The sequence below is a fragment of the Pelobates fuscus genome, chromosome 3, assembly GCF_036172605.1.
Source record: "Pelobates fuscus isolate aPelFus1 chromosome 3, aPelFus1.pri, whole genome shotgun sequence".
NCBI classification, from domain to species: Eukaryota; Metazoa; Chordata; class Amphibia; order Anura; family Pelobatidae; genus Pelobates; species Pelobates fuscus.
In genome coordinates, this window is record NC_086319.1 from 100,881,134 (window position 1) to 100,908,584 (window position 27,451).

Here is a 27,451-nt window from a genome sequence, read left to right on the forward strand (position 1 = left end):
ATGCAAATAAAATTTTCCTACTCTATACGTAAAATAAAACGTTTTTAAAAAGTCATTACAAGTGACAGAGTGATTAGTCAGTATACTATTCTTGGTCCGTCTACCAATTTTGTAGTAAATGTGTAGTGCTTAACTTGGCAAAGTCTTCCATCTATTTATGTATTTATTTATTAGATCAGCCATGTTTGTATACTATGCACATATATTATATGTATAGTATATTTAAAGTCATTGTATGCAAGAATGGGATTCAATTAATTGTCCAGTGTGAAGCTTTAATATCACTGCATACCCTGCCTAGACTCTGTATATACAGGGGTAGGCAAACTTTGTCACTCCAGGTGTTGTGGACTAAATCTCCCATGATGCTTTGCCAGCATTATGCCCATAAGGGCTTTATGGGAGATGTAGTCCACAACATCTGGAGTGCTGAAGTTTGCCTAGTATTCTCCCAATGTGTCCTTGCACTGGTTTATAAGGGACAGTGTCAGAATGTGGCATATTCTCCCAGGACAAAATGGGAGCACACTGACAATGTTTTTTTTTTTTTTTCTACCCAACACGTAGACATCTTCTTACTTGACTAGCCAGCAAGAATTTTCCTTATTCTTGTCAGGAAGTGACAAGGGAATGATATTTCACATCTTAGGAATGAATTAAAATATAGAAAAGAAGCGACTATGGTATAGAATATATCAGGAAAGACATTAAAGTAGACAACACACGAAAGTTGTTCAATATTTTATCAAGAGCGGCCCGACAGCTACACAAAAAAATACTTAAAATCATAAAAGGAAAAAAAATACTTACCTTTAGAGTACTTGAAATAGCAGTACTTTCACAGGCAAGTATAACATAAAAGAAAATAAGTGGTTGGAACAATTCTGCATATCAGCAACAGGCCTGCCAAGGTTCTCTCTTCTTGGCTGAAGTAGCGATATAGAGTAGCAGTGGGGTGGTCGTTGCGCTTTGGATAAGTGAACATGTATAACAAAAAACAGAAATCGTCCAATGGTGGAGTATATTTGACTATCTGGACTGGAATAAAAGTAGAAAGGAACTCACATATAATAGAGCTGCCTTGATTAAAGGATGGCATGGGAGACTGGCCTTGGATGTAGCCTTGAGGGAAGGGTATCACATTTTGATATGAGCTAATCAGCTCCGGAAGGTTTCACAAATTAGCAACTCCCCTGCATGCTGCTATTAATTCATTCACAGCCTGATTTACAGTGAACAGTGATTTCCTGCGCTGCTGACTGGGCATGTTGTGGCTGTGGGTTGAGTAATCTACATGACTGCTGACCCATGTAAACCTCCCATTCCCCAATAAATACACAACACCGGTATAGTGTATAAGGGCAACGGCCACAGCTTTATTGAACTTTTGAACCAGTATTAACTTCCAACTGTCAGCTGATGGGGGTGAGCCTTCAGCCCAAGCAAGCGGCGACTCCCCAATCCGAATTGGCACTTGCCTTCACATGCGCTGGCCAGGTATCCCGCTGTGACAAAAACAAAACAGAGACAACAACACACAGAAGATCACCACAACCACCACCAACCATAAGCAACGCACATTGCAATATCACAGGGAGGGCGGGAAAGAGCTCCTGTCAATTACACTCCTTCCTTTAACCCCTTAAGGACCAAACTTCTGGAATAAAAGGGAATCATGACATGTCACACACGTCATGTGTCCTTAAGGGGTTAAAGTGGTAAGCGCCCTCCCCCAGACTCCCTTTTATCTGTACCCATTTTTGCAAATTGTACAATTTGTGCAAATTTCCCTTGATCCAGCTTCCTTCCTTGGTATACCCTCTTAAACAGGGGAGGGAGGGATATCCATGCAGGTACCATACCCATATATTGGACACAGGTTGGATGACAAAGAGTGAAGTAAATAATTAATTTCAGTGCAGGGAGTATACTTATTGCTGCTATAGCAACATGATCATTTGATTGGAGTAGGGCACACTCAGAGCCTGCAGTCCTGTCATTTATTTTGTTCTAACTATTCTACAAAAAGATAACTTGGTGGAAGGAAGAGCAAGCAGGAGTAGGGGCTTGTAACAGTGATATTGAAAATGTTAGATGCATGTTGAGGTTTGGATGTATGGGTGCCTGAGGGGGGAACATTTGATATGGGATACCTCAAGGTAAACCCACAGTGGGGGAACATTTTTAACAGAGGTGTTTAATGTAATTAACATGTTTAATGAACTATGCTCTACTTTTACATTTTGAGGAAGTGATTGATTTTTATTGCTTATGCTTAGCGGTTGTGTTTGTTTTTACTTATCACTCACAGACATCGAGAACAGTTTAAGAACAAGTTTAAATTTAGATTCTGTGCATGTGATTAAGAACTAGCTTACATTTTCCAATTTTTATCCAATGAAATGTAAACATGGTGGTTTTCTTTTTTTTTTTTTTTTTTTTATTCTTTATTTGTTCCGAGACAGGGTAACAAAAATAATGCGTACAAAACAAGATAACAGTGCGTACCATCATAACTTTGTACAATCATGATTTCCATGTTCATTTACATATTGCCAGCAAAATTACAGCCAGTAACATTGTAACAATAGAGATCTTGAAAAGCGTTAGCGACCGTGTATCGTGAAGTAGAGCACGGATTCGTATAGTAGCATATATCCCGTCTCGGGGTTTTGTTTAAATAAAAAGGAAAGAAGTTCCTATACCACCATACACACAGTTGTCAGAGAACATCGAGATGTCCCGTTTAGAAATGCCCTACAGTAGTATTGTATCTGCAAGCGTTCACACGTGGTCTCTGCAGTTCGTTAGCGACCATAAGTCGTAGATTTGTAAGTGATAAAAGGGAGAGAGAAGATGAGAGTAAGAAGAGAGATAGAACAGGATGTCCCTCAAATAACAAAGAGGGCATAGAGTGGGGTAAGAGGGGGAGAATATAGGAGGGCACTCGGGGCGGGGGGGCATCCATAAATATTGTTTGTGATAGATGAAAACAGTGTGGTATTATATTTATTCATGCTTTGGGGCATTTCAGGTCTCTAGCATATCCCAGGGGGATCCCGCAGGTCTCTAGGCAGAAGATGACATGCATGCGGCTATGGGTCGTTAACGAAAGTGAGATGGTCGGTGCGCTCGGGGGACCGAGCCCAGCTCGCGCCTCATTTAGTCGCTCGCTATGCTAGCCAGCCAGGGGTCCCAAATCTTTTCTAACTTTCTGCTTGTCCCGCGGACCTGTGTTGTTAATTTGTCCATTAGGAATGTATCTTTAATTTTTTGTATCACCATAGAGATATTTGGAGTCTCTCTCTGTAGCCAAACCTGTGCTAGTGCTCTTCTAGCAGCTAGGTTCACCCTGTGTAGAAGGCTTTGTTCCGCTTTTGTCCAATCTTCTACAGATCGTGCCAATAGGAACACCCATGGGTCCAATTTGACCTCTCTATCGAAAATATCGCGGAGTAATACCTCAACCCGTTTCCAAAAGGCTTGCGCCCCTGGGCATTCCCACCACATGTGGATAAAGGTACCCTTTTGACCACATCTTCTCCAGCAGAAGTCAGTTGAGTTTTTATCCATGTGGTGCAGTTTTACCGGGGTAGTGTACCATCTAAATAGGGTCTTATAAGATTGTTCCTGCAAGGAGACACACACAGAGGACGTTGCGGCGGCCTCCCATATCTCCTGCCACTCCACTCCCTCCAGCACTTCACCCAGGTCTGCCTCCCATTTATCTATGTATGTAATCTCTCCCCATTCTAGTGTGTGAGTGCTCAAGTGGGAGTAAAGACACGAAATGAGGCCGCTCGGAAATCGTTCCCTCATGCACATTTTTTCGAAGAATGTTAGCTGCGTTAAGGTGGCCTTTTTAACTTGAGGGTCTTGGGCATAATCCCGAAGCTGAATGTAACGAAAAAAGTCATAGGTGCGTAATGGTGCCCTGGTTTTTAATTCGTCAAATGTCACCAGAAAGCCACCGTCAAATAGATGGCACAATCTCTGTAAGCCTGTGTTCTCTATACCACTGAAATCTCGTGCCTGCATTCCGGGGAGAAACTCTCTATTCCTCAGGAGAGGGGTCAACGGGGGGGGGGGGATGATGCTAGGCCATATTTAAGTGCAGAGACATCCCATAGTTTTATAGAGTTCAGTATGGCTGGGCACGGTATTTGAACTTTCGGTCTGTGTTCCTTAGGGGTCCACATGAGAAACTGAGGCATATCGAGCCCCAAGAGGGAGGACTCCAGATCCACCCATCTTCTCTCCTCTGGGGAAGAATGCCATAGCACTACTTGGGCCAGTTGAGCCGCCAAATAATAAAAGTAAAGGTTCGGGAGGCCCAAGCCCCCTCTATCTTTCGCCCTATAGAGCACATTGCGGGAGACTCTATGCCTCTTATTCTGCCAACGAATTTACCTATGGCCTGTTGAAGCAACCCCAAGTTAGATTTAGTTATTCGTATGGGGAGGGCCTGAAAGAGAAACAGTATTCTGGGGAGCACATACATTTTTATTGAGTGTATCCGTCCAATTCAGGAGATTGGTTTATCCGCCCATTTCTCCATGTCACTCATTAAGGTCCGTATCAACAGGCATAATTGTGTTGGTATAGTTGAGAGGGGTCTGCCGTCAGCCGTATGCCTAGGTATTTGATATGTTCCTTCGATATGTTTAGATGGTATGTCGTCCCTATACTCGCCACGTCTGCCTCAGTCATACCTATGGGGAGTGCGCTAGATTTAAGTTTACTTTGTAACCGGCCAAATCGCAATAGTTCGTTAAGATGCCTTTCAGTGGCATCATAGAATCTTTTGGGTCCATTAGTGTCAACAGAACATCATCTGCAAAGCCCGAAAGAACATATTTCTGTCCTCCTGCTGTGATCCCTTTAATATCCGGGGCGGCCCTCATTTTTTGCAGCAGTGGTTCCAGCGAAAGAGCGAATAGCAAAGGCGAGAGAGGGCAACCTGCCTAGTGCCATTACTCAGTATGAATGGGGTAACCTTTGCTCCCGTGATTCGTATTTGTGCTCTGACATTGGTATACATGGCCCGGACAGCAGTAATAAACCTTGCCGGTATACCAAATTGATACATGGTGGTTTTCTATCCAACCATGCATTTCTATTACCAAAAGAAAGACTCCCTTTCTGAATTTTGTATTGAATTCTCCCCATTGATCACAGGTTTTCTTTTCCGTCTGAAAATCAATAAACCCATTTCTGAATCTGTTACTCTGACTTTGTGGCTTACTGGAAGTGAAAGAATGCTAACAGCATTTTTACAAAAATGGCTGCAGTCATATGCCAAATTGCGCAGGTAGACAGAGATTCACTTCGACGATGCAAAGTTCCTATGGTATTTAGTGTAACCTTTTAAGACTGCTCTCAACTACAGAACATAGACAGCTTATCTCACCTAAAATACCAGCTGATCTTGCAGGCTGTGTTACTTTTCCCAGAGACAGAAACAAATTGGTTCTGCTGACATGATATGACAATGCAGCTGGAGTTCTTCAAACAGTTGGTTATAGCAATAATTAGGGAACTGAGCTCTTGAATTGCAGTCAGCAAGACCCGAGATTTCCCCGGTTACCTCAGTTAAGCATCTGTCAGAGTACAGCCGTGTTTTGTGTTGAAGTGAGAAAAATGGAATAGGCCCAGAACTATAGTTTCCTGCCCACAAACAATGTGTGTTCTTTGTGTAAAATAAGTAAAAGTCGAATGTCCATGGTAACACAAGGCTGCCATTAAACAATTTGCTGTAAAGAAATATTTTGCCTACAGCTTTGGCAGCAAAATAGTTGTTGATTTTTCTGTAAAGAGCAGCTCTATTGACAAGTACCTCAGAGGGGCACCATTAATGGATGTATAATACCCTGAAAACTAGCATTTATATTTAGGACAATTTTAGGAATATTGAACTAAATTTATTGCAGAGAGGAAAGCTTTACTTGTGGTTACACTGTTGCAATATTTATATTATGCAGATATTTTTGCATGTGTGGATATTACTTGTCTTTAATGGTCAAATGCAAAAGGCTCCATTATAATGATCATTTATTTATATTGCACCAACAAGGTTCGTAGCTCTGGAAACAAAAATAAAAGGGATTAAGTCTTAGGGAAGGGTTGGCCTGAATATAAATTCCCAGTTTTACAGCAAAACTACAACTGCCTTAATGCTTTATCAGTCTTTTAGCTGATGAAGCAACATAGAAGTCTACGATAGCTAGTGATATGATATGGTGCGAGAGGGATTTGAGTAACACCCCACCTATTATTTTGTCAAAAAAAATTTCCAGGCAATTTCAAGGAAAAAAAACTCCATTCCGTGTATCCAAAGCTTGGTATGAGTTCTACTTTCTATTTTTTCATCAAAAATATTTGCACAGGATAAGTACATTCATCTGCATCAGGCTATGTTTGTCTGTTTTAGTTTTTTTGTCAATCTAAATTTGTATTGAGGTAGTATGTTTAGAAACACAGTTGTACAGTTGTGACTGAGAATAATTGCAGGTATTCTTACAATAATGATACAGAGAAAAAAACAGTGTATCTAACATCATGAGGGAGAATGATATGTCACTCACAGTTTGCAGGCACCTCATTTTTAAATTAAAGAAAATTATATTGGGGGCGGGGCCTGACAGCCAAGATGGCCGGTCGCACACTCCAAGAGCTCTCTAAACACAGAGCATAAGAACGCTGATATTGATCGACACAAAAGCCTCGGCGGCCCACGGTGACCGGAAACAGATATGGCACAACCAGACAAACAAAATGATACCTGTCCGACACCGGCGGGACACCAAAAAGCCTACAACGGCCATGCGGCCTAAGCAGGAGCGGAGCCTGAGGCCTGGGGGAAGAGGCCGATCCCCTGGCGCGGGATGCGCTCACAAACAAGACTTCACCTCAGCCCTGCTACCCCCCCTTTGGACCAGCGGGGGACATCCCGGTCCTCGCAGGGGACGGTCATCCCCACACAGCTGTCAGACCAAGCGACACAACCCACAACTAAGCGAGACCGACTAGGCCTCACTGAGATGGAGGTACGGACGCAACCCAAGGCCAAACATACAATTATTAAGCCACCCAGGGACACCCTGGAGTTCTTCAATCAGCTATGCACACACCTATGGAGGGGGCACAATACCCAGAGACAGCCCTACAAGCGAGTGATAAGAGAGATGGCGGCCTGGATCCGCCCGGCTACCAGGCGCCGCATATGGGAGATCCCCCCACGAGAAGCAAAGGCGGCTTCCCAGTGGAAACGCAGCCAAGAATCAACTGGGACCAAGGGCGCTCCGAGTTCGCCGGACTCCGGCACTCACACCCCCACGCCCCAGAATAACTCCCGCCAGTGTGCCCGGCCTGTTTGCTGCCCGACGGCGCCAGCAACCCTCGACAGAGCGGGCACCTCCCTGCACAGGGGAACTCTAAAACCTCACCGCAACGCCGAACAGGACACAGCGAGATTGCTGGCTAGCGGGATGCACAACATAATCGAGGTACAGTGGGGAACCCTACCAGCGAAAGCCCATACCTGGCGATCCTCAATAATCGGGGGCAGCGGGCAGCGTCCACCTTGGCTTCGGGACTCTATACACCCTCAGACGGGCATAGGATGAAAATGCCTGAACCGCAAGGACTTAATTACCGTCCACCTTACCCACAAAAAAGGGGGATTTGGCATACAGTCCACATACAAACTTGACGCTTTCCTGGTTTTTATTCCCCCTGACTTTCGAAGTGAAACATATTTCCAGTATACCCAACAGCCATGAGTACACCTCTCTCAAGTTACCTATTGTGCCTCCTATTGCATGCTCTCTATGTCCCACCCGCGTGATAAGCAATACCTGTATGTATACTGTTATTGCCTTGATAATTACGTAGCTTCAGTTTTATTTTTATTCTAACCACACGAGTATTCTGATGTTCAAGCTTAATTTTATAAACAGTGCAGGGAAGCAGATGTATAATGCACGCTACTAGTTGACAATCCCTGTTACCAAACGCATAACTCTACTTGTCGTAAACCACCACTTGGATACACGTCAGCCTGAGCTGACCTTACACACCCAGGGACACCTTGTCTCTGATTATTCAAGGTCCACATACACATAGACTCAGAGCACCCGTTGCAGTTACATATTGCTTGTATTTAATCATATAATTTTGCTTAACTTAATTTTTAAGCTTACACTCAACGCTGCAGTCAGCGCACCTGTTGAATGTATTGTTTGACTTTAATCTAACTTGATCTAACTTAAATGTCAGCTATCACAGCACTCTCAAGCTTGTAACCCGAGTTAAATTACACTGCCATAGCGTAACAGCCTTGCTTTTCGTAATAATATTTTAAAAATGTGCCGTTATCTCAAAGCCACATATGTGACCTTCTGTGTTATTGCTATACTTATTAATGCTGTTGTGGTAACATAAGATGTTCTGTTATTCCATGCACGCAGAAAATAAAGAATTAAAAAATAAAAATGATATTGCAAGAGGAACATATATAGTGCGTTAGGATTTTTACAAGTTAGTTATATATAAAAGGAAGCATGTCTTATGCACTGGTAGCTCTAAAGATATGGTAGATTGCGTTGGTGATTATTATAAAACATGTTGCAAGTTTAAACCACTGGGGCCTTTTTGCGTGGTGGGTGGCCTCTAGACTAGCATATGTGCCTTAATAGCTGTATCAGGCAGCAAAAAAAGGTTTCCAGGCACTCAAAGTCTGATTTATTGTAACAAAACAGACAGCAACATTTCGACCTACCAAGAGGTCTTTGTTACAATAAATCTGCCTGCGGCTTTCACACTTTGAGTGCCTGGAAATCTTTTTTTGCTGCCTTAATGTGTTGGGATTGCTGGTCCTGCTCCGGAGCACATGTAGCCGCTGGGGGTGAGTGCGGCTCCTGTGACCAATTTTGCTTAATAGCTGTATCAATGAGCTTAGCCATAGTGGTATAGTAGTGTCATATTGTAACAAAAGAAAGTAAGATAAGAGGGCAGCAGGCTGAAAGAAACCATGACATTTATAGTAGATGATATTCGCAGTTGATACTGGATCTCAGCCAGTTGGTGCTACGTCCTTCCGAGGTGGCTTGGCTTTCAGCCTATACCCCGGAGTGGGAGTCCCTTCAGGCCCTAAGATAGTCCATGCCATGGCAGGAATGGTGCCTCTGCTCTCACCCCTCCAGTGTCCAAGTCTGTTAGGCCTATGGACGACTTCACGCTGCCAGGGTGTGGGTTCGCGGGACCTCCGCAACGTGTGTCTTCGGCCCAAGGCCTTGGTGGGAAACCAATTGATTACTGTAAACCATTGATCCCTTCATCAGGATCGTAGGCCAATGGACGGCGCTGGGGGGTTACCTTCAGTTGGGCCCCGGCTTGGAAGAAGAGTGGGCGAAAGTCCAGCCTTACCACCCCTTTGTGCTGCATGGGGTGTGGGAATGTGCGAGCAGTGCTTCCGGCAGACTTTAGGCTGATTTGAGGGAGTGGTTCCCAGCATCTGATTGTTAGGCTTTGAGGTGGTAGGAGGTGATATCACCCGTGGTCAATTACCCAGACATTAAAAAAACCTCTGGCAGACAGCTTCGAATCTGTCATTGAAAGCGTCCAGCCACTCTTTAGCCCCCTAGCTCAGTCGCGAGGCAGTGTTTCATGGTCGGCAGCAATTTTAATTTTGTCTCGTGGTCCTTGATTATGTGCGCAGTGTGCTGCTCGAGGGTCTGCAAGCCCCTGTGGGGCCCGGGATAACCCCCACCGGTCCAGGGGGGAGGGGAAAAACAGGAGTTGTGGCAAGTCCCACCTGGTGCTGCACCGCAGGGTCCGGGCGATCTGCCACCTCACATGTCTGTCTGCGGAATCTCCGCCAAGAATACCCTCAGAAAGGTCGGTCCGGTATCAAGAGCTCCCAGGCCTTTTGTGGGTGAGACGCAGTTGAGTGCTGTGACTTTTGTGGGCTGGCTCCCTCTCACGATGGGCAGCCAGCCGCCATGGCGCCCAGGCCCCGCCAAGCCGTTTGTTTTTTTTATGTATCAACAATTTTTATTGAAGTTTTATAGGGGTACAGAAGAAAAAAGGGATGGGGGGAATATTTGTTAGTAACGTATCATGCATACATTGCTTAAAAGGCGATAAGCATTATACATACATATTATGGTCAACATATTGATACGTAATTAGCGTGTCGTGTTAGGTGTGTTTGACATGTCAGGTCTTCCCAGCGTTGTGGGGGGGTTTTAGGTCGAACCTTGCAAGGTTCCCCTCTTTGTCTTGATTTGTTTCGTTTCTCCATGTCGTGAGCACCCCTTGTGTGGGGGAGTTGGGGGGGTGAAGTGACAGGTAGAAGGGAAGTAAAAGGGGGTGGGGGGGTGGGGTTTTAGGATTTTCCCAGGTTCCTGTTCAGTAATGGGTACATCTGTCAGGTTGTCAACATTTTCTTTTCTTTGGTTTTTACTATATATTGGGGCTGATGTGTGTTGTAGTCCTTGCTGCTTAAGCGCAGGACTTCTCTTTTTGTATTTGTATTTACTTTGTATCACACAGCCTGGTTACAATGCTGCTACCCATCCCATGTGTTCCCTATTAAGGGTTAATAAGTAAAGGGGTGTATATAAAAAAATACCCCTTTCTGTCTCATTAGAGATATCTTTGCCAGAAGCTCAAGGAAGCAGGCTGAAGGGTCAGTGTTAGGACCCGCTTAGGGGGGTCTGCCTTGACGTTGGCAGGCGGGCATCCCTCCAATGGCCATTGGAGCAACTAAATGACCTCCATTTGTCTAAATATACATAGGGATTAAGGAGAAAGCGCAAGTAACATTTTCTTTTCTTTGGTTTTTACTATATATTGGGGCTGATGTGTGTTGTAGTCCTTGCTGCTTAAGCGCAGGACTTCTCTTTTTGTATTTGTATTTACTTTGTATCACACAGCCTGGTTACAATGCTGCTACCCATCCCATGTGTTCCCTATTAAGGGTTAATAAGTAAAGGGGTGTATATAAAAAATACCCCTTTCTGTCTCATTAGAGATATCTTTGCCAGAAGCTCAAGGAAGCAGGCTGAAGGGTCAGTGTTAGGACCCGCTTAGGGGGGTCTGCCTTGACGTTGGCAGGCGGGCATCCCTCCAATGGCCATTGGAGCAACTAAATGACCTCCATTTGTCTAAATATACATAGGGATTAAGGAGAAAGCGCAAGTAACATTTTCTTTTCTTTGGTTTTTACTATATATTGGGGCTGATGTGTGTTGTAGTCCTTGCTGCTTAAGCGCAGGACTTCTCTTTTTGTATTTGTATTTACTTTGTATCACACAGCCTGGTTACAATGCTGCTACCCATCCCATGTGTTCCCTATTAAGGGTTAATAAGTAAAGGGGTGTATATAAAAAATACCCCTTTCTGTCTCATTAGAGATATCTTTGCCAGAAGCTCAAGGAAGCAGGCTGAAGGGTCAGTGTTAGGACCCGCTTAGGGGGGTCTGCCTTGACGTTGGCAGGCGGGCATCCCTCCAATGGCCATTGGAGCAACTAAATGACCTCCATTTGTCTAAATATACATAGGGATTAAGGAGAAAGCGCAAGTAACATTTTCTTTTCTTTGGTTTTTACTATATATTGGGGCTGATGTGTGTTGTAGTCCTTGCTGCTTAAGCGCAGGACTTCTCTTTTTGTATTTGTATTTACTTTGTATCACACAGCCTGGTTACAATGCTGCTACCCATCCCATGTGTTCCCTATTAAGGGTTAATAAGTAAAGGGGTGTATATAAAAAATACCCCTTTCTGTCTCATTAGAGATATCTTTGCCAGAAGCTCAAGGAAGCAGGCTGAAGGGTCAGTGTTAGGACCCGCTTAGGGGGGTCTGCCTTGACGTTGGCAGGCGGGCATCCCTCCAATGGCCATTGGAGCAACTAAATGACCTCCATTTGTCTAAATATACATAGGGATTAAGGAGAAAGCGCAAGTAACATTTTCTTTTCTTTGGTTTTTACTATATATTGGGGCTGATGTGTGTTGTAGTCCTTGCTGCTTAAGCGCAGGACTTCTCTTTTTGTATTTGTATTTACTTTGTATCACACAGCCTGGTTACAATGCTGCTACCCATCCCATGTGTTCCCTATTAAGGGTTAATAAGTAAAGGGGTGTATATAAAAAATACCCCTTTCTGTCTCATTAGAGATATCTTTGCCAGAAGCTCAAGGAAGCAGGCTGAAGGGTCAGTGTTAGGACCCGCTTAGGGGGGTCTGCCTTGACGCTGGCAGGCGGGCATCCCTCCAATGGCCATTGGAGCAACTAAATGACCTCCATTTGTCTGAATATACATAGGGATTAAGGAGAAAGCGCAAGTAACATTTTCTTTTCTTTGGTTTTTACTATATATTGGGGCTGATGTGTGTTGTAGTCCTTGCTGCTTAAGCGCAGGACTTCTCTTTTTGTATTTGTATTTACTTTGTATCACACAGCCTGGTTACAATGCTGCTACCCATCCCATGTGTTCCCTATTAAGGGTTAATAAGTAAAGGGGTGTATATAAAAAATACCCCTTTCTGTCTCATTAGAGATATCTTTGCCAGAAGCTCAAGGAAGCAGGCTGAAGGGTCAGTGTTAGGACCCGCTTAGGGGGGTCTGCCTTGACGTTGGCAGGCGGGCATCCCTCCAATGGCCATTGGAGCAACTAAATGACCTCCATTTGTCTAAATATACATAGGGATTAAGGAGAAAGCGCAAGTAACATTTTCTTTTCTTTGGTTTTTACTATATATTGGGGCTGATGTGTGTTGTAGTCCTTGCTGCTTAAGCGCAGGACTTCTCTTTTTGTATTTGTATTTACTTTGTATCACACAGCCTGGTTACAATGCTGCTACCCATCCCATGTGTTCCCTATTAAGGGTTAATAAGTAAAGGGGTGTATATAAAAAATACCCCTTTCTGTCTCATTAGAGATATCTTTGCCAGAAGCTCAAGGAAGCAGGCTGAAGGGTCAGTGTTAGGACCCGCTTAGGGGGGTCTGCCTTGACGTTGGCAGGCGGGCATCCCTCCAATGGCCATTGGAGCAACTAAATGACCTCCATTTGTCTAAATATACATAGGGATTAAGGAGAAAGCGCAAGTAACATTTTCTTTTCTTTGGTTTTTACTATATATTGGGGCTGATGTGTGTTGTAGTCCTTGCTGCTTAAGCGCAGGACTTCTCTTTTTGTATTTGTATTTACTTTGTATCACACAGCCTGGTTACAATGCTGCTACCCATCCCATGTGTTTCCTATTAAGGGTTAATAAGTAAAGGGGTGTATATAAAAAATACCCCTTTCTGTCTCATTAGAGATATCTTTGCCAGAAGCTCAAGGAAGCAGGCTGAAGGGTCAGTGTTAGGACCCGCTTAGGGGGGTCTGCCTTGACGTTGGCAGGCGGGCATCCCTCCAATGGCCATTGGAGCAACTAAATGACCTCCATTTGTCTAAATATACATAGGGATTAAGGAGAAAGCGCAAGTAACATTTTCTTTTCTTTGGTTTTTACTATATATTGGGGCTGATGTGTGTTGTAGTCCTTGCTGCTTAAGCGCAGGACTTCTCTTTTTGTATTTGTATTTACTTTGTATCACACAGCCTGGTTACAATGCTGCTACCCATCCCATGTGTTCCCTATTAAGGGTTAATAAGTAAAGGGGTGTATATAAAAAATACCCCTTTCTGTCTCATTAGAGATATCTTTGCCAGAAGCTCAAGGAAGCAGGCTGAAGGGTCAGTGTTAGGACCCGCTTAGGGGGGTCTGCCTTGACGTTGGCAGGCGGGCATCCCTCCAATGGCCATTGGAGCAACTAAATGACCTCCATTTGTCTAAATATACATAGGGATTAAGGAGAAAGCGCAAGTAACATTTTCTTTTCTTTGGTTTTTACTATATATTGGGGCTGATGTGTGTTGTAGTCCTTGCTGCTTAAGCGCAGGACTTCTCTTTTTGTATTTGTATTTACTTTGTATCACACAGCCTGGTTACAATGCTGCTACCCATCCCATGTGTTCCCTATTAAGGGTTAATAAGTAAAGGGGTGTATATAAAAAATACCCCTTTCTGTCTCATTAGAGATATCTTTGCCAGAAGCTCAAGGAAGCAGGCTGAAGGGTCAGTGTTAGGACCCGCTTAGGGGGGTCTGCCTTGATGTTGGCAGGCGGGCATCCCTCCAATGGCCATTGGAGCAACTAAATGACCTCCATTTGTCTAAATATACATAGGGATTAAGGAGAAAGCGCAAGTAACATTTTCTTTTCTTTGGTTTTTACTATATATTGGGGCTGATGTGTGTTGTAGTCCTTGCTGCTTAAGCGCAGGACTTCTCTTTTTGTATTTGTATTTACTTTGTATCACACAGCCTGGTTACAATGCTGCTACCCATCCCATGTGTTCCCTATTAAGGGTTAATAAGTAAAGGGGTGTATATAAAAAATACCCCTTTCTGTCTCATTAGAGATATCTTTGCCAGAAGCTCAAGGAAGCAGGCTGAAGGGTCAGTGTTAGGACCCGCTTAGGGGGGTCTGCCTTGACGTTGGCAGGCGGGCATCCCTCCAATGGCCATTGGAGCAACTAAATGACCTCCATTTGTCTAAATATACATAGGGATTAAGGAGAAAGCGCAAGTAACATTTTCTTTTCTTTGATATTTAATGTGGATAAGTGCAAGATCTCGGGTGTAAAAATCCAATATTTGATACACTACTATCCTCAACATCTGAGGAAAGGGATTTAGGAGTAATTATGTCAGATGACTTTTATTAAAGGTAGGAATACAATGTAAAATAGCAGCAGGAAATGCTAGCAGAATGCTTGGTTGTATAGGGAGAGGTAGTAGCAGTAGCTCATGCCATTATACTTAAACACTGATGAGACCTCACTTGGAGTATTGTACGCAGTACTGGAGATTGTATCTCCAGAAGGATATTGATACTTTAGAATGAGTTCAGAGAAGGGCTACTACACTGGTTCATGGATTTCAGGATAAAACTTACCAGGAAAGATTAACCCCTTAAGGACTGGACTGTTTTTGCGATGTTGTACATTTGCGACCAGGCCTCTTTTTACACTTTTGTGGTGTTTGTGTTTAGCTGTAATTTTCCGCTTTCTCATTTACTGTTCCTATACAAATTATATGTTGGTTTTTTTTTCAGAACAAGAAAAGGCTTTCTTTACATACCATTAGTTATATAATCTCATGTAATTTAATTTAAAAAAAAATAAAAAAATATGATGAAAAAATGAAAAAAATACATGACTTTTACTTGAGAAATCTTTTACTCATCTACAAAAGCGAATAAAAAAAACTGCTAAATAGATTCGAAATGTTGTCCTGAGTTTTAAAATATCCAGTGTTTACATGCTTTTTTGCTTTTTTTTGCAAGTTATAGGGCTATAGGTACAAGTAGGATATTGTGGTTTCAAAACATCATTTTTTTTCAAATTTATCAATAGTGACATTGTAACACTATTATCTGTCAAAATTCTCTGAATAACACCCCACATTTACATATTTTTTTTTAAAGTAGACAACCCAGGGTATTCAATATGGGGTATGTCCAGTCTTTTTTAGTAGCCACCTAGTCGCAAACACTGGCCAAAGTTAGCGTTCATATTTGTTTTTGCGTGAAAAAGTAAAAAACTAAATTGAACGCTAATTTTGGCCAGTGTTTGTGACTAAGTGGCTACTAAAAAAGACTGGACATACCCCATTTGCAATACCTTGGGTTGTCTTCTTTTGCAAATGGTATGCCATCATGGGCATAATTCTCATTCCTGGGCTACCATACGCTCTCAAAGGCAACGTAACCAACCTGGCCATTTTCAATGTAAAAATATTTGACCCATATATTTGACCCTGTAACTTTCAAAAACGCTATAAAATCTGTACATGGGGGTACTGTTAAACTCAGAAGACTTTGCTGAACACAAATATTAGTGTTTCAAAACAGGAAAACGTATCACAACAATTATATCATCAGTAAAAGTGCTGTTTGTGTGTGAAAAATTTGAAAAAAGTCACTTTCACTGACAATATCATCGCTGTGATAGGTTTTACTGTTTGGAATCACTAATATTTGTGTTCAGCAAAGTCTCCCGAGTAAAACGGTACCCCCCCATGTACAGCTTTTAGGGTGTCATAGAAAGTTACAGGGTAAAATACAGTGCTAGCAAATTAAATTCTCTGCAATTTCGGCCTGGGTTGGCAGGCAGGTCCCTCAAATTGTAATTAATAAAATTATTTAATTATGTAAAAATATTACATAAATACGCACGTAGAATTTAAATATATATGCACATTTATATATTTGAAGTCTACGTGTATATTTATATAATTATTTATGTAATTTTGTATTTAAACAAATGTATGTTTCGTATTATTTTTATTTATTTATATATACTTAGATATATATATACAATTTTATTCTAAGTGTATTTTGATATAAATGTATATATTTTAATATCAAAATACAGTTAGAATAAAATTTCATATAGATATATAATTTTTTTTATTTTTGTATTATTATTTTCAAAAAAATTAATTTAATTTAATTTACTTATTATTTGTATTTTATAATAATATATATATACAATATATAGTTATTATATATTATATATATGTGTGTAATTTAATTATAAGTGTATTTTTATATTACTATATATACATATTAATATAAAAATACACTTAGCATGACATTATATATATGATATATAGACATATATTATATAGATATAATATATGTCTATATATCATATATATACAGATATATAATTATTATTATTTTTTATTAACATTAATTTTATTTTTATGATTTTACAGTTGCAGGGAGACTGCCTGTCAGCACAGACAGTCCCCCTGCAGGCAGAAACATGGACACCTATTGTGACCATGTGGTCGCCCTATTGAGCGATCACATGGCCCAAGGGGTCCTAATTCGCCATGGGGTGACTGTCTGGGCTGCAGGCAGTCTCCCCACAACGGGAGCACCGCCGATTGCCGCCGGGGGAACGACGGCGATCGGGTAAGTACATCTTAAAGTTAGGACGGTTCAGGACCGTCTTCGGTCGGCAACGCAAAAATGCCGATGATGGTCCTGAACCGTCCTAAGTCCTTAAGGGGTTAAAGGATCTTAACATGTATAGCTTGGAGGAAAGACGAGACAGGGGGGATATGATAGAAACATTTAAATACATAAAGGGAATCAACACAGTAAAGGAGGAGACTATATTTAAAAGAAGAAAAACTACTACAACAAGAGGACATAGTCTTAAATTAGACGGGCAAAGGTTTAAAAATAACACCAGGAAGTATTTCTTTACTGATAGGGTAGTTGATGCATGGAATAGCCTTCCAGCTGAAGTGGTAGAGGTTAACACAGTGAAGGAGTTTAAGCATGCATGGAATAGGCAGAAGGCTATTCTAGATATAAGATAAGGCCAGGGACTAATGAGAGTATTTATAAAAATGGGCAGACTAGATGGGCCGAATGGTTCTTATCTGCCGTCATATTCTATGTTTCTAAATGGACTTGAATTTGGTCTGGATTTCAACCGTACTGAACTCCAGACCATTTCGATTTTGCCCATATATATAAAGTGGACAAGCAGCATTTGCAAAACCCTTACTTATGTGTGTCTGTAATATGAACATAGACCATTTATAAAATCCTATTCTGTGTGTATATTTAGACCAATAAAAAGATTAGTGGGAAATTAGTCTGCTTTTTCTATGTTGTATGACTCTCAATCTCAGAAACAGAAAATGCAGCTGTTCTAAAACAAACACATTAAATTACAGTGCAACTTACTTGTTAACAGGATGTACTAACTATTGTTTGATGTGGGTGTTATCTTTCATAAACTAACCACCCCATATAATAACATATAGAATTAAGGAGATTGGAAAACTAGACTTACAAGGCCTGTGTGAAGCCATCTCTCTGTACTTTATAGACATATAGAGAGGACCATCTCAACGTGTATATGTTCAGACAGTGTATATACAATATATACCAGACTATGTTTGTATATTGTGTGTTCCAGTATGTTTGATTGTGGTGTAAATGTATGAATTTGTTTGGTTTTCTGAGTGAAACCATGTGCACATTCTGTGTAAATATATTTTCGTCTGTGTTTGTGAATTGGGTATTAAAAAGTTGAAAATGATGTCTAGAAACACACTGGACATTACAGCCCAAGCAATATACATACTAACAAGAGGAATTAATTAAAGTGTTAATATAATGTTTATTACAAATTCTCTTCTTTAGTTCAAAATGGCCTCCGGACTTTTATTTCTTTCCAACTTTGATTTGTTATAATGTCATTATTCACTTATCCTACTCTTCTCTTTCTTGACAAGTCGAGATCCACCTGGAGTGAACCTGTATCATAGAGCAAATCATCATTTGCCCTTTTCTGATGCTCTATTTAATGCACAAGACTCTCTGTATCTGAAATGTAATGTATAAAAAAAAGTCATATATATATATATATATATTTTCTACTGTCCTTTCAAGCACATGTATATAAGTGAAAATTTAAACCTATTGTGTTTTATTTTCTTGCCAAAGGTTAACTAAAAGTAGATGCTTTTCTTTGTTGGTTTTCTTAGATCTTAGGTAAATTCTACTTCTGTGGGGTGGGCAAGAGAAATGGCATTAACACACCTTTGATCTTAATATTATTTTTAAAGCTTCTATACACTGAAAAAAAAATCTAGAACCTTACTGCTATTGGCTATTTACTACTCTAGGTATGTCTCAAGTTGGCTATTAGAGCCGTGGGTTTAATCCTAAATGTTAGTGAAAGTGTTTTTCTTTTTTGCTGATTTAATTTTATAAGCTTGTACCAAGGTTTTATGCTAGGTATGTATATTATATGGATGTAATTTTGTATCTGGTAAGCTCAGAGTTAATGATACTCAATTAACAATTTTGTTAAAACTGAAATAAACAGTGGTTAAAAATGAAGAAAAAAAAAAAGTTGAAAATGTATTCTCTATATTCCACAAGACAAGTGCCGTTTATGGCACAAATACACAACCCAATTACAGTTGTTTTGTTTACATAAATGTATATGTGAAGGAATTCCCCTGTTTGGCGTTGGGGTGACAGTTTGTATTCCCTTGTTTCATGTTGGCAGTTGACTCCTTGAGCCTGATTTTTCAAATATTGTCAGTTGACTCCCTGGTTTTCCTTTCAACTTGTCAATAAATCTTCAGTTCATCTTTGTACCCTTCTTCTGTCTACGTATGCTGTTTGGGAGTTCGTGTGTCTTACTGAGGGAATTATACAGGGACACTATTTAAATTACACGGGGATTCGTCTACCATTACTACCGAACGGAGGGCTATGTTCACTAGGCTCTGGTGGTCCGGGAGGAAACTACCGATTGAGGTTTAAATACACTTGGTTTCCTTACAGTATATAACTGCATATTTTGTTATTTTACTCTGGTGTGCTGGATCAGGTTGCAAATCAAAACCGTCCAAGCAGATCCAGAATCTAAATCCAGGACCTACTGTGTTGGGTATAGATTTGGATGTTGTAAAAATAGTTGCCTTTGGTATGTTTGATGTGTCTTGTCTGAAATGGTGAGAAATAACATACCCACCTATATAACAACAACTAAAGCTGTTAGAGACTGTTTTATTTGCCCCATCCAAATGCTGAGCAATGCATATAGTCATTATTCCTCCATTAAAGAAACACTGTAATGTTATGGATTTATTTATTTTCAATGGTAAAGTGTTCCTATTTTTTTAGGATTATTGGGCCCCCTGTAAAAGATAAAAATGCAGGTAGATCCACATTTCATCCAGCATCATCTCAGTCTCATATAAATAACATAAACAGTGATGTACAGAAGCTTGAACTTGGTGAAGTTTACTATGTTTAATATTAAGTTAGAAGGTTTATTAGCATCTCACTCTTCTCTCCTGGTTAAGTATATTCATGACATCACAATATGTTGCTAGCGTTAGCCAGGCAGTTGGTGTATGGAAACATTCCAAAGCAGTTGAGATCTTTATGGTCCTAGCTACGTGCGAGTCGTATTTTATAGACTGTGTGTATTTAACTTAAAAAAAAACCATGATTATAACATTTGTGATACTTATGTCATATTTGGGTAAAATATTCTCACCTAAGAAAAAGGAGTATGAAGAAGGAGAAAGTGATCCACCTATTTCTCAGGAGAAAAAGAGGAGGATGAAAAGAGGTTATGAAACAGTGTACCAGAGCATTCAATTTAGCAGTGACTGTGAGGAGCAGGAAAAAAGACCAAAACATGTATCATCAATAAAACAATTAAAGAATAGGCAAGAGAAAGCTTATATATGTGCAAAACGGAAAGAGGAAAAGGAATATAAAGAAGGAGTGAGAAAGAGAGCAAGATGGGAGGAAAGTACGGTTCAGAAGTCAACAAGATGGAGTCAGCAGAGCTCACTGACCCCATTAGACTTCACGTTCCTCTATGAACTAGGAAGCGGTGCTTTTGGGAAGGTGAGTCACACGTGGTGTGATGTGGTGGAAATGTTAGAAAAGCACAGAGAATATTGCAAAATAATGTCATAGGAAGAGATTTTCACAGGTAGCAATTACAATGTACAAATTCCACATCCTTGCCATGCCACTGCAAATGTGTGTGTGCTTACTCTTTATCCCTGCTTATATATTACAGGGGGTATTTGATCTCCCATTGAACTTGATTCCATTGCTTATATATCTGATAATTTCTGATACATTTCTTTTTTTTTTTTTTTTTTTGGTTTTAAAATAATTTTATTAAGTTTTGTATGCAATACAATATAGATAAAAAGATAAAGACATAAAGATACATTTGGTAGTACAGGTCAGAGATGTGAAATTGTTTTACAAGTTGTAACCACATGTGAATATGCGTTTGACAAATCGTATCAACAAATGCTTACATACAAACATAAAATTTAATATGAAAACTCGGATTTGACACTGTTAGGTTGTGTGTACCGTGAAGAGAATATTTACAAGGTTGAGTTATATTGTTAAGATATGGTTATTGTTTTACCAAATTTTAAAAGCTATATCTGGTATGCGAATAGATATTTGATATTTAAAATATAGAAAGATAATTTGTATATGTCGAGTTGAGGTTGGAACGTGGTGATTGTGAAAATCGTGCCTGTCAAAAGGGTGTGATCGTTAGGTTTTTCTTGGTATGTCCCTAACAGTGAAGGAATCCTTCGGCTGAGAATATTTTCAATTTTTCCCAAATTTGTGTGTGTGTTGCCATGTTTTTGGTGTAAGCAGAGGAAATCTCCTCCATCTGTCTAGTATTTTCTACTTTTTGAATCCACTCTCTGATGGTTGGGGTCTCAGCTTGTTTCCAGTGGATAGGGATTATGAGATTTGCTGCTATCAATAAGCGTGTGAGTAAAGCAAGATTTTGGTTCCTTTTGTCGTTTGGAGGGGGGAGAAGGAATAACATGTATTCTGGGGCAAAGGGATAGTGTACGTCCGTTATGGTTTGTGTGAGTGAGTGGATGCGCTTCCAAAATTTAGAAATGATGGGGCACGACCACCACATATGTGATGAGTGAGCTTTGGGGGTCTTACAGCGCCAGCAATTGTCTTCGAGATCCTTGTGTATATGGCTAAGTTTGGTTGGAGTATAGTGCCATCTGGACAGTCTTTTATAATTGCTTTCTTGTGTAGCTAGGTTTGGAGATGTAGAGTGTATCCTATTAATGATTTGTTGCCATTGTGCTGAGGAAAGTGAGATTGGCAGTTCTTCAGACCATTTGTCTATGTAGGTGGGGATTGTATTAGTTTGATGTGACTGGAGCAGTTTATACATTGTTGATAGGGTTTTTTTCTTTAGGGGGTGAGTTGTACATAATTTTTCATATGGTGTGAGATTTCTCGCTCCTCTGGGGAGTAAAGAGAGATGTCTGACAAAGTGGCATATTTGGTTGTAGAACAGGTGGTGGGTGCCAGTATGGGGGGATTCTGGGAATAGATCCTTCAAATTCTTGATCTTACCCTCTTGAGTGATATCTCTTAGCGAGAGGTATGAAGGTGTCTCGGTTGCTTGTGGCATCCGTCGAGGTGTGTCTATTGGTAAGAGTGGATTGTGTGTTATTGGATATAGTGGTGAAGGAAATGTAGCCACTCCATGAGAGGCATCCGCAGTGCCGCTCTTGTCTGTAGTTGCTGTTCCCTGCTGGGGAGATTCTCACATCGCCAATGCTGTAGATCCTCCAGAGCTCCGCCCCACAGCTCTTGTCTGGCAGTCTCTCTGTAAGTGATGACACGGTTGCCCCAGGCTGGCTGAGGGTTGGACCATAGATGGATGCTCCTAGTGCTTTCCAAGGACCATCAGCACCGCACCAGACACCATAACCACCGCTGACCCCATGAACCGCCGCAGCTTGGTTGGGGTCTCGCTGTCTCCTACCCACCCTGGACCTACAACAAGGCTCCAGGTTCCAGTGGGTGAACCTCTCTTTCCCCAGAGAGTGAAGCAGGAACAAGCTCTTACAAGAGTTTAGTGCTTATTCAAGGGAGTATGAAAAGCATAGCTGTAATGCTTACTTGAGATGTATATGGAACACAACTGCAGATAACTGAGGATTTAGTTTAATGACTAGGATACTAGAGAATAGTACAGGTACTGTACCTTTAATTAAGTGGAGGTTTGTTAACTGGAATAAGCAGCTTCAGATTTGCATGCAGTATAGCAGAAAGGAAATTGCTAGTCCATGGAGTCAGAGCAAAATAAGAGTGGTAAGTTGCAGCAGGTAATAGTTAGTTTGGAGTTATAGGAAGTAAACAGACTTGCAAGCAGGCAGAATCCAATTACGGATGATATTACTACTTAGCTTTACAATGGGGGAAGTCCAGGGTTGCCTAAGTTCTTCTCCGAGGAGGAGAGAGGATTTAGCAGAGAAGGTCCTTTTTACAATCCGTGGTCGAGGTGAGGAGAGAGTGGGTCAACAGGTTCCAGTCCGGGTTCGGTACTCATAAGGGGTAGAAGATTCTTGATAGCCGGTTTTGAGTTTCGCGGTAAAGCTGTTCAATAATCCAGCGTTTTGAATCTGGCACGGTCTCCCTATGTAGCGTGGGGAGACCGCGTCAGAGAAGGGGGTGTGGCCGAGCTCCGTCTACCCGGAAGTGTCAAGGTAGCGGTAATGCCGGCAGTTAGGACATGACAATAGCAATCCCTGTAGTGATTATAGCTGTCTCCCCCAAACATGAGACGAGGCTGCGAGTTGAGGGTCAAGTAGAACTGAAGTTTTAATGGTACAGCTCCTTCTTTTATACAGTTTTTCCCACAAGGTTACCGCCCAGGTGGACCTTGTGGGGCACAGGACATGAAATGCACAATCCAATAAAAACAGAGTTTTACATTTGAACACTCCCAGTTACTGTACACAAACCCTCCCTTCTGCCTTTGATACAATTAACAAAGACAATGGACTAACTCAATTACCCGCAGGCAGAAACACATTTTTACCCAAAGTCCAGAAACACCCCAAAACTCCAACATATTCCCATAATATTTTGTATAAGATCCAGATTCAAAAGCATTGATTTTAATCTGGACATCGACTGCATCCAGGTGATTGCTGCAGATTTGCTCGTTTTGTCCAAATTCTGACTATATTTGACTTTAGTAAATATGAGAATTGCCATTGCTGTCGGAATTCTGTCATATACAAAATTCGGTGAATATCCCCAAAAGTAAGAAAAAACTCTCACAATCACTTGCTGGACACAGACATGGGAAACATAAAGTATGATTAAATTATAAAGATATCAGTTTTATTATTTACAGCCATGTTAAGCCACTCAGAATTCAATATAAAGTTAATACATGATATAGCCCACTGCTCCTACAGACAACAATGGTAGGACCAGCATTGTTGTGGAAAGAGCAGAAGCAACACAACATTTTTTTCAGGCAAATAGGCAATGAGAGATGTGTACATTTTGGAGTTTATCTTTAGCACATTATGTGTTATGTAGCATGATTGTGTCTGAAAGCTGATCTGTTTCAATACACTGGCAATTATTGACAGATAATGATGATTAAGTTAGTCTGACACTGGTATCATATCTTCTCTATCTGTAGGTAATGATGGCGTCATGGAGGAGCAGAAAACCTGTGGCAGTCAAGATAATGAGGAAAGATGCAATCAGGGCAGACATCATACTCCGGGAGCGACGTGTCCTTGAGATTGCCAGAAACTGCCCCTTCCTGTGCGAGGGTTTAGCCGCCTTTCAGACTAAGGTAAAGAATTTCTTGTCAATAGATTCACAACTTTGTCCAATCTTCTAACCAGCTGAAAGGTTTGCCTTGAAACTCTGCTGTAATCTATTTTGTTCATACCACATATCTGTCTACTTTATGGTGTTAGTCTACATGTGCCTTTAATACTTTATGTTTCCTGTATCAGATGCACACCTTCTTTGTCATGCCCTACATGTTTGGTGGCAGCCTGGATTGGTATCTTACGATAAAGCGATCCCTCCCGACCTACGAGGCAATGTGAGTGAGGGAATGATGGATATTGGTCTTGAGATATTTATTGAAGGAAGTACAATTTGGGTTACCGAGTCCTCTTTCTTTTTTAGAGATTCATTCATTGACACCTTATTCCTTAGCAAATTATAGCACTCAGGGCCTTATTGAGTAAACTGAGAATTACGTCCAATTGGCATTTGCCGAGTTTTATGCCAAATGTAGAAATTCTCAAAAGCGTGTATTGAATCTTGCTTAGGTATTTTTTCATCTCTGCTAATATGGCCTAAAATGTGCAGTTCTCATGTCACGTCTCCACAATTTATGGTTTTGTGAAAAACAGCAAACTCATGTCTTTCTTTTTTTTCATGTCTCATTTTTATTAAAGTTTTATCATGACATACATCGCATTTCAGATTGGTACAAAGTTCAAGTACATGTTTAATCTCCATCAGCATACACTTAGATAATTGGTGAGATATATATCATGAGATGTGCGTGACATCCTTAGGAAATGACTGAAACTATAGAAACGTATAATCTATATTAGTAATCAAAACAGAGAACAGTGCTCTTCATGCATAGTTGTACTAAGGCAAGGCACGCAAGTACATTTCATGAATTGAGTATATGGTAGCTACAATGTAGTTGTTCGATATGGTGTAGTTTATTATTAACTGCGATGTGGTTGGTTATAGGTTGGCCTCCCAGTGAATCGAAGTAAACGCTTGTCTTACACATAACTAACTTATTCTTATAAGTCTGTTCAATTCTCTGTTCATCTCTTTCTACTTTTTTAAATTAGGTTTTATGCTGCAGAAATAACATGCGGCCTTCAATTCTTACATAAGCGAGGAATCGTTCACCGGTTAGTCCATTAGATTTTCTTCTTCTCTATATTTTAGTCTGCTTTGTTCTATCTGAACAACATTTTATACCAATGTTGCATATTTTCTCTCTTAATCAGCTATACTGCTTCAACCCCCAGGCTGCATCTTCTGTATGTCTTCATATGATCTACTCCCTTTGTTTTTGTACTTTATAAACATTTGACATGAGCAACACATTAAACAGTGATGGGCCCTTTTCCTTAGGGATATTAAGCCGGATAACATCATGCTTGATGAAGAGGGCCATGCCAGAATATGTGATTTTGGACTGGTGGCAGAAAACATCACAGGAGGAGTCCTGGCCCAGGGTAGCACTGGGACTACAACCCACATGGCACCAGAGGTTAGGATCTTTTCTGTATTTACTTCTCATATTTTTATAGGATGTAGAAAGCTGTTTTGTTTTTTTTCAAAATTATACTATATTTTTTAAAGATAAAACTAATTCTGAAGTTCTTCAGTGGAGTTTTGTTTAAAAAAAAAAGAGGCAGCTGTTACAGCTGGATTCTCATAGCACAGTAAGAAATTCCTCTGCTTACTGCAGATCAATTCATGCATTGAAACGATTGGAAAAGTCCTATTTAGTAAGTAGAGTCAATTCTTACTGTTCTAAGAAAAACTAGCCTTCAGAAGTGCTGGAAAGTTGCCCAGATGGTATCGAGATACATCGTATCATATTAACAGTTGCACATTCTATTTGTAGTTTATCACAATTCCTTATACAGTGATTAAACCCCATATGTATCGCACTGATTAGACAATAAGAGAAGCTATTTTATATTTCATTAATATATTTAATTTTTTTTAAAGGTGGCTGCAGAGAGGAGATATGGTGCGTCATGCGACTGGTGGTCACTGGGAGTTACCTTACATCAAATGTTGACCGGACATCTCCCCATTTACATCAAATTACCTGGGCACAGGTGCTCATGCTCCAAGCAGCTGCGCTTCTCTCCCCACCTGAGTAAAGAAAGCAAAGATGTCATGTCTAAAGTGAGTCTTTTAAAACTGTCTGAGCAGATTGCAACAGCTGTTGTATTGGGTATATGCGGCAAACTAATGCAGTTATGTATTAGGGTTCATATAGCACTGCCAGGTCATCTTTTTCAGAAAACTCTTGATAACAGTAAAATGCATACTTAGGATGCTGGAAAGTTGTCCACATAGCAGTGAGATGTGTTGCCTTTATCTTTATCACAATGCAGCTTCTAGAGGAAAGCCCCAGACTGAGGCTTGGAGTACGAAGCAACATCAGGCTTCACCCATTTTTTGGAGCTATAAATTGGAGGCATTTGGAAGCCAAGGCCATTCCACCCCCATACAAGCCACAGAGGGTAAGCACACTCAGGACAACTACAGTTTAATCAAAGTCACGTGGGACAGAAGCACTATAAGTTGACTGATTGCTCAGAGGTTTGATCATGTCCTTTCACTGGCTCTAATTTGATATGCAAATCTTTTGGAATGCTGGTTGGTATCGGTTGCCTCAGTTCTTCTCTCCACGGTAGATGCGTTGATGTGTTAATAATATAAAGTTTCTGTGCTTACAGGGGCCAGCTGAGAACCCCCTTTGGAATGTCCGGAAGAAGCATTTCTCTTTTATGGAGCCCATGAAGTATCACACCTTTTCAGGAGACAGATGGTTTATACCGAACTTGTCTTTCACAAGCTCCAAATTGAGAGACTATTGCTAGGCTCCATATTTAATACCAGGGTAGGGAAGGAGGGTCGGAGTCAGAACACGTACTCCCGGAATATATAGTAAGCACAATCTTAATGAATCGCTATCGATACGTTCCGTTTCTACATGAAGATGGAGATTCGATATTTCTATACAATCAATTGTAGAATTGTAGAATGCAATCATTGTTACAAATCCAGCTATTTAATGGAAGTCTGTCCATTTTTTAATAAACTCTTCTTACATTGAAAACCAGTTTTCAGTTTTACTCTTTCATATATACATTAATATATAAAATGAAGCTTTGTGCTCAAACTCCCACTACTCCTGTGGAGCAGCAAGGACCATAGTACGCATCAG

General features: G+C 40.8%; 1 protein-coding gene across 1 annotated transcript in view; it reads left to right on the forward strand.

The window, feature by feature from the left end:
• The window catches only part of LOC134601647 (protein kinase C delta type-like), a 40,962-nt gene extending 13,858 nt beyond the window's left edge, over positions 1–27,104 (forward strand). The window contains exons 2-8 of the mRNA XM_063446166.1: positions 24,131–24,289; positions 24,456–24,547; positions 25,326–25,388; positions 25,615–25,753; positions 26,221–26,403; positions 26,616–26,744; positions 26,961–27,104. Coding sequence (XP_063302236.1) covers positions 24,131–24,289; positions 24,456–24,547; positions 25,326–25,388; positions 25,615–25,753; positions 26,221–26,403; positions 26,616–26,744; positions 26,961–27,104 — 909 coding nt within the window. The remainder of the gene's footprint in view (positions 1–24,130; positions 24,290–24,455; positions 24,548–25,325; positions 25,389–25,614; positions 25,754–26,220; positions 26,404–26,615; positions 26,745–26,960) is intronic.
• The last annotated feature ends 347 nt before the right edge of the window (positions 27,105–27,451 follow it).